This window comes from Bemisia tabaci, chromosome 3, assembly GCF_918797505.1.
Source record: "Bemisia tabaci chromosome 3, PGI_BMITA_v3".
NCBI classification, from domain to species: domain Eukaryota; kingdom Metazoa; phylum Arthropoda; class Insecta; order Hemiptera; family Aleyrodidae; genus Bemisia; species Bemisia tabaci.
This window is the reverse complement of record NC_092795.1, coordinates 7,929,194-7,940,702: the sequence shown is the minus strand read 5'-3', so window position 1 is coordinate 7,940,702 and position 11,509 is coordinate 7,929,194. Positions and strand designations below refer to the sequence as shown.

The 11,509-nt window shown below is 37.0% G+C and overlaps 1 protein-coding gene across 1 annotated transcript; it reads left to right on the top strand.

Moving 5' to 3' along the window:
- The first annotated feature begins 56 nt into the window (after positions 1 to 56).
- Mdh1 (malate dehydrogenase 1) lies at positions 57 to 11,418 on the top strand. Its single transcript, XM_019044281.2, has 6 exons — positions 57 to 400; positions 2,584 to 2,779; positions 3,979 to 4,115; positions 5,183 to 5,521; positions 7,075 to 7,299; positions 8,529 to 11,418. The coding sequence occupies exons 1-6, from the start codon at positions 398 to 400 to the stop codon at positions 8,625 to 8,627; spliced, it is 999 nt and encodes a 332-aa protein (XP_018899826.1). The 5' UTR covers positions 57 to 397; the 3' UTR covers positions 8,628 to 11,418.
- Positions 11,419 to 11,509: the final 91 nt, after the last annotated feature.

Genomic DNA, 11,509 nt, shown 5'->3' with positions numbered 1-11,509 from the left:
GAGGAAAATGCGTGAGAAACTTTGCATTTTCGTGACTATCACTGTGTTTGATGAAACTGTTAACCTGGCCGGAACCTAGAATGTAATTTCGACCTTACAGCCAGCTCGCAACAAAATATAATGTATACAATCTGGCAACTATAGTGCTCTTGTGACAGGTTACATTTGCAATGTTGCCGGTCAGCTTAAAAATTCAGAAATTTTGTTATCATTGGTTGTTGAGCCTCTTCTGCTTGTCAAACAACTTTTCGTGTCGTCTCTCCTCCCACTTCTATCAGTCAGCTAGTCGGCTTTTACTTAGCGAGTTTAAACTGTGGTTGTCGTCTTCCGGTCAAGTGCTCTCCATCCTCAATTACTTAATACTTCAACCTAGCTACAAGTTTCCCTTCAACTTAAAATGGTATGTATCTTTATAAGCAGAGCCTCACACGTTCTTTTTTTTTCCTTTTGAAGGGTTGAAATTTACACTATTTAACTTGCATCCTTGTTCTTGAGTGTGGGTTATCAACTTCCTTATGTCGGCGTTCAATCATTATTATTTTTTCACCCCTTACAATTTCTCTCTATGCTCAATCTACTTGTATCAGATTTTTGCATTTCTCCCCAACTACGTTCAATGAGAACGATCCAATAATTTTGCGAGGCAAGGTGCTCACTTGTTCGCGAAAGGCTGGCAAAATTCTCCACATGGATCAATTTGAGTGGTTAACTAATATCTATACCCTTCTTTCCCCTGAACCAAGTTCTTCTCTGCCGATCAAAGTCCATTTATCATTTGCCTGCTTTGAGAGAGGTTTGGGTGTCTTATCAGTGCCGGGTATTGTTTGTCACCTGTCATCCTTATTCTGTAACGATGTATGACCTTCAACTGTTTTTGACCTTTGGATGCAACTGAACTCCAGTCTATTTTAAGATTTCTCTGCATGATAAAACATGCATACCTATTCTTTGGGTGTACTCACAAGTCCCTAACACTGAATCAACCTAGCTCCTTTGGTGTGATTGCAAGTTACGAGGGCAAGCAGAATCTACTTCGTTCTAAGATCAAATTTCTGTTGGCTGCATTTTATATGGATGATTTGTATAGCTTTCGCTGCCTGAAAACACATGTTTTCAGCAAGGAAATGCCACTTGATATATTGGCTGGGAACATCATTGATAGTCGAAAAATACAGATCAACAGCTGGAGGTTATATTTACTTTACAGGTAAATTTTTGAAAAGAAGAGAGGAAAGTTCAAGTCCTTTAAAAACTCTTACCTTGCAGCTTTTGCGTGCCTACTCTTAGTGGGAATAGGTGCAAGAAAAGGTACAGAAATTTTGGTTGTAGTGAAAATACGCCATCGGCTCAGAATTTTGTCTCATGGTGTGAGGCAAGAAAGAGTCTGTATCTTGGAATACTGATGGTGTAACTATGGTTAAACCGCAAGCACGTATATTGACGGTGTAAATTCGCAACCACCTATCTCGTTATGCGACGTTGCAGACTTCCTGTCATATTTATTGTTTTAAATGAAAAACTATTTGACAGGAGTTCTTGAACTCTGCCGTGATTTTTCTTCTCTTAACGAAGAAAATCCTGCCGGAACTTCAAGGAATTATGTCAATTTGTACTCTTTTAAAAAAATGAAATAGGAGCGGAGATTTTCAACCACCGAGATACGTGGTTGCGGACTTACACCGTCAATATCTTGGTTTCCAACATTTTAGACTTCCTGTCATATGTTGTTTTTTAAATAAATAAGTACTTTGCGTCATTTTTTGGAAACTTCCCTGTATTTTCCTCTCTGTAAGAAGAATATACTGTAAAAATTTCAAGCAATATCAATATTGCACCCATTTGATAAAATTAAATCGCAGCAGAGACTGTTACGCACTGCAAGCAAGATATCGACGGTATAAGTCAGCAATCACATAACTCGTTTGCGGTGTCTGAAGATCTCTGCCTCTGTTTTTTTAAAGGAGAATGAATTGACACCGTTTCTTAAAGTTTTTGCAGAATTTTCCTCGCACAGAGAATAAAAATCATGGCAGTTTTAAAGAATTGCCGATGAGTAGTTTTCTGTTTAAAAAATAAAGTATGACAGGAAGTCTGCGACATCGAAAACCAAGTTATGTGATTGCCGACTTACTCCGTCGATATGCGTCCCTGCAGTCTAACTGTCCATGAGTAAAAGAATGCGCATTTCCAATTGTGGTAATGCAAGTTTGTCTCTGCTCTTGTTTTATTTTTCTACCATCAAGCTTTCTTTTCTCTGTGAATTTTCTCAGTGCATTCAAAATTATTGACAGAAAATTTCAAGGAATGTTATTTGTGAAACGTAATTTTCGAATAATAATACATGATGAGAAATCTTTTAACATTGCAATGAAGATGATGTTTGCATTTTGTACCTCTAGTCATTGATGTATTCAATGGCACAGGTAAGATGGAATGAATTTTAAATGAAAGCAAGCTCATTAAATATTATAATTTTTTTTTTTTTGTAAAATTCTATAGCATTTCCTGAAGCTGGAACTATTTAAGTACAGATCTATTCAAATGAAGTTTCCTGATTAGGTAACATGTGAATTTGTTTTACAGGCCGAACCAATTAAAGTCGTTGTGACTGGTGCTGCAGGGCAAATTGCGTATTCCCTCATCTACCAGCTGGCTAAAGGAGATGTTTTTGGAGCCAACCAGCCTATTATTCTTCATTTGCTTGACATACCTAACATGATGGGTACTCTTGAAGGAGTTGTCATGGAAATCGAAGATTTGGCCCTCCCCCTTGTCCGAGGTGAGTGATCTCTCTGCGCTACTTCATACATGAGTTACGATATCATCAAGGCTAGATCACATATGTTGCCTCTTCAAAATTTCATGCAGAACAGGATTCCTACAACAAAAATTACGGAAGTTAACTCCTAACCAAGATATTAACCTTTTTTATTTACTATTGGTCACAAAAAATTTTAATTTCCCACTCTCACAAGAAACACCAGAGTCTACTTGAATCAAATCACCCACACTACAATAATTTTGACAGGCTTTTCAATAGGAGTGTTCCTTCCCCACCCTGTGTTGTTCAACGTGCAAAGCTGAGCCAAAGGGGCATTGATCAAAGATTGAGGTCATATTCTCGTAATACGAAGACTGACCTGTGCGTCTAAGTTATGTGAGATTTAACTCAAGTGGATTATGGTTTTTTTTATGAGCGGGTAATTTGAATTGATGCATTGAAAACCTTTAATACCTATTTTGGCTAGGAGTTTTGTTCAGTAATTTTTATTTTACTAACCATGTTCTAGGTTTGTAAAATTTTACAGAGAAAATATACACCACAATATTTGAATTCGCACCTTGTCGAGTGCTCCATCTTTTGTGAAAGAAAATGCACCTCAGCGTCGGTGGAAAAACTCTGTCAGCAGATTTTCCGAGATGAGAAGTTGGTAAAAATAACTTTTCTTTTGTTTACTCTCAGGCCAGTATAAGGCTTTTTTTTTTTATCACAGAACAGGGTGGATTGTAGAGGAACAAACTGGAACAGGATTCTGAGAGATCCGGACCGATCCTAAGCGTTCCAAGTGATACAAAATTTCCAACTTGGTGGTTGGTTTGATTTGTTAATGTTTTGACTCGTCAAGGACGGAAAGTTTCACGAATTAGGTTAGGATCACATTGGAACGCGATCTCAACCCACCTTAAAAGTGCAATCCATCCGTTCCATCCCGATCCTTTGGAAGGCTTGGATCGCGGCTGAGGAACAGAATAAATAAATACCAATGTTCATCGCGATCCTCTGTGTTCCCCTTGGTTCTGGAAAAAAAATAAACCCCTTATTACAACAAAAAATGAGGGATTTTTGCAGTGCAAGATTAAATGACAAAAACTTTCACATGTATCTCATTGTCTTGGTATCTATGAATATATAATTTTGCATGAAAGTGGATCTGATTATTTTTTTTTTGATGAAAAAATCATTCATATTTTTTTTAGGAGTTGTTGCTACTGCAGATCCAGCTGCAGCATTTAATGGTGTAGAAGCAGCCTTCATGGTTGGCTCAATGCCCAGAAGGCAGGGCATGGAACGCAAAGATCTTCTTTCAGCCAACGTCAAGATTTTTAAGGACCAGGTATGACTGCTTACTTATATACATCCCTCTCCTTTGCTGTTTACTTTCTCTCAAGAACTAACCGTCTATGGTGTTTCATATTTGTGACAATGCACTTTTGGGGTTTTTCAAAAAGTGTGCTATTTCTATGAGGCCTGATGTTGCAAATTTTCATCAGCATTTTCTTTTTGAAATTTTTAGAAAAAAATTTGAGATTCTATGTTTGTGCAAAAGCTACAGCATAGATTTTTGTCCCCCAATATCCGAGATCCAAAATTCCTTCATGGCACAAAGTATTTATCAAGTTTTCTAGCCTTTGGAACATTATTTGGACTGAGTTAAGCAGAAAGGAACCAACCCACATTTTTGAAAAAATTGAGTTATGAGTGACTTTGAACTCAACCACTGCTCTACTATCTACCGCCAAAAATTCAAGGTTTTTGTTGGAGCAAATTTTGCAGAAATTGAACTTGAAGTTTATCTTTTACATTGAGTATTATGCAGGAGCCAAACTTTAACCCTCCTTTTCTCGGTTCGATCCTGATGTGGCTTGGTTCCTTTCTGTTTAACTCCGTCCATTTGAAATATTTATTGAACAGAAATGCTTTTAACAGGCAAAAAATCCAGGAAAGTCTTCCAGGTGTAACTCCTGGCACCCATTACTACTAACAAAAATATCTGGCACTATTTGAATATATAGTCTTGAGATCCTATGTTAGAGGTGGCTGTCTTACATAGCTCTAAAATTGATCAATATCCGGGCAATGAAACGAAGCATGCTTTCCTCTGTGATAACTTTTGCCTATTACCGATTCATTAAAGTGAGATCGATACTATCTTTCGTAGATAGAAAAAATATGTTTACCAATGTGGCATAATTTTTAGTGTAGTTTCTTACAATTTCAGCTTTCTCCTTGCCTGGTCTGAAAATCTTAAAATTTTTTTCATCCTTAAGTGTTTCAAAAGTCAGGCATTCTCATAAAATTTGTCAAGGGAGATCTGGGAACGTCAGAAAGTCAACCTTAAATTTCAATGGTCCTCCCGTAGAAGATACCTCTCTTTGCATCAAAGTGTATTTAAATTTTCAGGGTGAAGCCTTGGACAAATATGCGAAAAAAACCGTTAAAGTTTTGGTCGTTGGTAACCCAGCCAACACAAATGCACTTATCTGCTCAAAGTATGCTCCATCCATTCCAAAAGAGAACTTCTCAGCAATGACTCGATTAGATCAGAACCGAGCTCAAGCCCATGTCGCGGCAAAGCTGGGTGTCCCTGTGGATCATGTCAAAAATGTCATCATTTGGGGAAATCATTCCTCCACGCAGTTCCCTGATGTCAAACATGCCACCGCACAGATCAATTCTGCTACACTTCCCGTTTACGATGCTTACAAGGATACTGAATACCTCAAAAACGACTTTGTTAAAGTGAGTATCTTAGCTTTTAAGAAGTCTTGGATGAGTTTTTCAAACTCATACTGCACAGCCATTGTTGTAGTACTAGAACCATTGATTTCTAGCAATATCTCGAGCTAAAAGGTTATATGTATTAAAATTTTGACAGCCATGCAGGCTGGTGTCTCATGATGTGTGTGTTTTGAAAGCTCTGGTTTTTGTAGTGCGTTCTTTACTGGCTGAACTAAAAGTTACTCTCACTGCTTCTGAGTGTGCACCATTGTTGCCCCAGTTGGGGCAGTGTCTCTCATGTGTATCGCCTGTCATTTACTTTCTTTCTTTTTCGCCCGATGAATATTTCGGTCGTCACTATTTAAACGATGGCCATTTCGGCCTCAGCGGAAGCCATCATCAGGTAATTAATAAAAAACTAACAACGAAAACAAAACAAAAAACCGAAGCCAAAAACCGACGTTAAAAATTCTGCGTTTTATCGCCGGCGACGCGTCGCGATACTCGTGTTGCCAGCGATAATACGCGGAATTTTTAGCTTCGGTTTTTAGCTGCGGTTTTTTGTTTTGTTTTCGTTGTTAGTTTTTTATTAATTACCTGATGATGGCTTCTGCTGAAGCCGAAACGGCCATCGTTTAAATAGTGACAACCGAAATATTCATCGGGCGAAAAAGAAAGAAAGTAAGTGACCATAGTTCCCGATAAAGGAAACAAAGAAGTAGTGTATCGTCCGTGTATACTAAGTTGCTGGAATTCTTGCTTGAATCCATCCCAATAAGAGCAAGGTAAAATTTTTAGGGGATCTAAGAAAAGAATTTTGGTCTATTTACTGTTGTTGAAGTCCAACGAAGGAGATTTCACCAAATCTGAGGAATTTAAGCATTGATCGAATTTAATTCATTTTATTGTGATGCTCTTCCCAGCTTTCTGAGCATACAAAGCTTTAAAACAAAACTTTTTTTGTACCAATTCCTTGAAAATCAGGATTAAGTTGGGAATTTTACGCCACAGGATATCAATGGCCCAAGTATGAAATCATGTATTGCCGTTTGCAGTGTTGTAAACTTCCTGTCATACTTTATTTTGTTCTTTCATTTGAAAACAAAGTAGTCAACATAACTTTCTGAACACTTTGTTAATTTTTCTTCTGTGCTAAGAGAATATTCTGTATAAATTTCAAGCTATAAAGCTAGCCTGTTTTCCCTCCAAAAAATAGAAAAGGAGCAAGAAAATTGAAACACCGTGATAGAGGCACATGGTTTTGCCTTTTGGCCATCGATATGTGATTTATAGCAGTAATGTTGCTGCAAACACATTTTTATCGGAGATTTCTTACCTACTTTCCTGTAAAAATTTTAGTGATCGCCCTCAAATGCACAGAACCTTCTTTTCAAAAATAGGACGTCCTCAGGAGCTCTGGTGCATTACAGCGCATATGCATGTAAGCTTTAGCATTTTATCGTCTAATTCTAGAAGCATAATTATGATATCTTTAACACGTCGTTACCGAGTATTTACAATACTTATTACACCTATAATACATCATTACTGAGAATTGATAATTTTTATTTCAGACGATCCAAACCCGAGGCGCAGCTGTAATAGCAGCTCGAAAGATGTCTTCAGCAATGTCTGCGGCAAAGGCAGCTGGTGATCATATGAAGGATATCTGGCAAGGCACCAAGCCTGGTGAATGGGTCAGTATGGCTGTCCTTTCTGATGGATCTTACGGAGTGCCAAAGGATGTCATGTTCTCGTTCCCAGTCCAAATTCAAAATAAGGAGTGGAAAATAGTACAGGTGAGCTTGCGCTATTCCTGCCTTCTTTCTTGATGTATATTTAGCCCCTCTTATTGGCCTTTTAAAAGGCCCCTCAAAAGAGTTAGCCTAATTTTTGTGCATACCTCCTCAAACTCATGGATCATCACTAAGAAAGTAACATCAACCAATGACAAGCAAACGCTAGCAAGCCATCAGAAAATTGACAGTGTCTATTTTCAAACTTAAGGCTAAAAAAAAGGCTTTACCGTATCCTGGGAAATGTTTTGTTCACGAGTAATAAGCGCGGAAAGAAGCAAAATTCGGGAAAATCGGCTATTTTGAACTGCGCGCGCGGCGTTGATTGGAAGCAAAACGTCCCCTCCCACTCAGTTCGGCGTATCGCATTCCTCTGCCAAACTCATAGCCACATGTCTCCTGATCCGTTGCCACGCGCAGTTCAAATTAGCCGATTTTCCAGACTTTTGCTTCTTTCCGCGCTTATAACTCGTGAACAAAACATTTCCCAGGATACGGTAAAGACATATAGGTGCCATAGAGAGTCAGGAACAACATATCAGTTTTTCAAAGAAATTAAAAATGGGCTATTTTGGGGATCGGCCCGAACGTGAAAAAAAAGCGGGTCGCTTTTTAGCGTTCCGGCGCTTCGGAGGCAATAACTCGAGTTTAAGTTGACAAAACCCTATGATATTATACATTTTCTGAAAGCTCTATTCACGCTAAAAATTCTCGTTTAAACCGCATTTCGAAATATTTAGTAAATTTTGAGTAAAAAATTTGCAAAAATTTCGCGGATTTTCAACTTTGACCCCCTGCCGACTTGAAACTTTAGGGAAACATGGGGCATTGTTAGAGAAATGAATTGGGCAAGTTTCAATGGTATCTGACACGAGCGTGAAATAGCTCATTTTGCACGTACCCCTATGCCAATGTTTTGGTGTGTTTCTCTGGGACCCCAGGAATGAATAAACGCAACGCGTTGAATGCTTTATTTGCAGGTTTGCTTTATCTTCCAGGCTTTCATTCACTGAAACATCTTACAGAGTTTTTGAGGATTCTTTTTAAAAAGTCATTCTGGAAGTAATTTAGGTACTTTGGAACTATTTCAATTGTAGCCATACACTTATTTAGTCACTGAATAAGTTCGTTTGACCAACTTGTGGCAAGTAATTTTGCAAAAACATTTTGTAGAGACAAATTCCAACTTATTTTGTCCTTAATGTGCATCTGGTACCTTTTTACATTTTCAGGGATTAGAGTTGGACGACTTTTCAAAAAGCAAACTGAAGATCACAGCTGATGAACTGGTGGAAGAGAAAGAAGAGGCATTGTCCATCTGCAACAATTGACATGCTGGGCCCTCAATCAAAGGAGCAAGCCGCGCAAAACTATGATTGATCTACCTTGATGTATAGCAATAAACCAGAAACTTTCACCTGTCACTCCAGCACGTCATGCATCCCCAGTGTGTTCCATTTTTTTTTTCAAGCTGAGTTAAATCCATGTTGTTGAATGTATCCATGTAGTTATTATGCTGTTAGAACAGTCGTTATGAAAAACTAACCCAACTCAGTACAGCAGTGCCTAGCACCTCCTTGAATCAAATTGAAAACCTGCCAGCTGATCTCTCTGTTTTGCTGGACTGGTTATTTTATCGTTTGTCTGTTGAATATTATGAATTTTTATTTAGCGTAACTGCCCTTTATTCGTTTTTAATTCGTATCTTGTCTATTTTTTTGGATTTCCTATTCAATAGGCCAATTTTACCTCATTCCGTACTGAATAAAATCCTTCAGCTTTATTTGTTAAAGGTAACTCATCTAAGTCATGCTACAACAGACCAACCAAACTCTTCATATTTTAACAAGTCAAATGTTTTCAGAGTAATGTCTCTGCCGAGAATTAACTGACAGATATGGTTGAAAAAACGAACAAATCCTCTAAATTATTAATGATCGGATGTTATTTATCATGTAATGATTTTTTTTTGGGGGTGTTAAATGAGTCAATCTATGATCGTTCCATTCTAATCTCACACTTACGTAGTTCAATTGTAGTTGTAGTTCTGTTTCTTCTTGGGTTGAGGGTGAGTCTAGCTCTTAATAAATTAAGTTAGGTTAAAGGAAGTGTGAATGCTGCTACAAGAGTCTGAATTTCCAAGTCTCATACAATTCAAAAATAAAAGTAATCCGTAAGTACAACAAAGTTTGGTCTGATATTTTGTTTTTTGTAACGTAAGTAAAATAGTTTGTCAATTAGATGTCCAAACCAGACAGCTGAACTCGATCTTCTCGTTTTTAAGCTCATATCTTATACAATCAAACACAGGAATATAATTTGATACTCGCAGCCTTGTAAATTTTAAATTGTAAGAATGTTTGTACGATTTTAGTCAAGTATATTGTGTATTTAATGGGAAGTGTACAGCTGCAAACTCTTTAAATGTGATTAGCATTCAGTGGAGTGGCAGGCTTTGCCTTGTATTGATCGATCTGCCATTTAAACCCCATGGAAAAGGATCAATAAACAGGGTATTTGCAATGAACACTTTAATAATTGATTCTTTACCACAGCTTCAATTGGGGAAATATCGATAGTCAATCATTCTCGCCTTGCCACCAATAGCATTTGGATGGCATTTAGCAGAAAGGAACTAAAGCATTATAGTGTCTTCGAAGTCTTACAACATCTTTGTTTTAAAAAATGAATATCCAATGCATGCATAGTAATAAAATTCACACGATCATATTCCTTTAAAATCAATACTTTTTTGGTAGAAAAACAAACAATTTGCTCTTCTATGCACGTTTTAGATGAAGATGCATGATTTTTGCAACCTTTTATTTGCGCTGGTTTCAGTGGCGATTCTGCAAGTTGGCATCACTATTTTTACTACATTTGAAATCATTAAAAATATCAATTTTAGGTGAGGCAAGCTGCCTCATTAAAATTGATTGTTTTACATACATTTTAATGGAGGGAAGACAGTTTTGCCAACTTTCAAGAATCGCCACTGGCTGGTTCCCCTTTGCTAAATGCGATCCATTTCTTAATCTTTTTTTACTTATGCTAGATGCACTGAACTATTGACTGCAGCCTTGAGGGTCTTATCATCTAAGCTGCTAAATTTCATGTCTTGCTCTTCTGGGGAGACAAATTTTGAAGTTAACGGCTCCAATTTTGTGACTAATGCTCATTGATATTGAATGTAGGCTGTCTGTCAACTTCAACGAAGAACTTCCACTGAATTCTTTGACACCGATTGATACAGATTGCTAGATGCAAACCTAAAGGCTTTTGCAGCAAGAGATACAAATGCACTTGAGAATGATGAGTCACAGTTATGTTAGCACAGACTTCACCCTCCAATGTAAAGGCGGTATCGCTGATTTAAAACAAAATTTCATAAAGGTTATTTGTCTGTTGTTTTTATACGCAGCAAAGATCTAAGAATCAACTAGAGGGCAATCTTCTTGTGAGTTAATTAACTCTTCAATCATCATAATTTATAAGGAGTTTTTTGTAGAGCTTTTACCATTAATTGATAAATGTACCCTCATAAAATTTACGCTTTAATATAAGCAGGGTTTGTGGCAGATGCTATTTTTTCTAAAGTATATTTCAAGAATATTTCAGTCGAGTTCCAGGAATCGGCACACATTTATGTAAAAAAGACGGACAAATTTATGAGTGAAAAGAGAGTTGTTACAAACAGCATTGTTCTGCTTTTTTATAAGGGTGGTTGTCGCATTATATTATTATTGGTACTTAGTTAAGTTTGTTCTGCATTGTGCAGGATTAAAATTTCGAAAGACAGTAGTTTCATGAAATGACTACCATGGATATTCTGTTTGTTTAAGTTTGTTCTTCTTAATTTTTTCCCATTTTTTGGTTTTATGGAAGTTCATTTTCCCCGATTTTTATAATTTTTTTCTTCTGGAATTGTAAATAATTTTTTTATAAATTCTGAAAATCAATTCATAGTTTGCTTCTCTAATAAACTGCCGAAGGTCTAGTTTATTCTGGACCCCTCAAGTCTGCTCCTTCCAAATTTTTTACTTTTTGTATTACAACAATGTAAATTTTGTGTTACTCATTTTAATTTTATATTTTTAGTGAAATAAACAAATACAAATTTTACATATTATGGTTCAATCTGTGAATAAACACAAGTCCAGGAAATATGCCACCTCTTGATCCGCCAGAAATGCATGAAGAACAATAATCCATT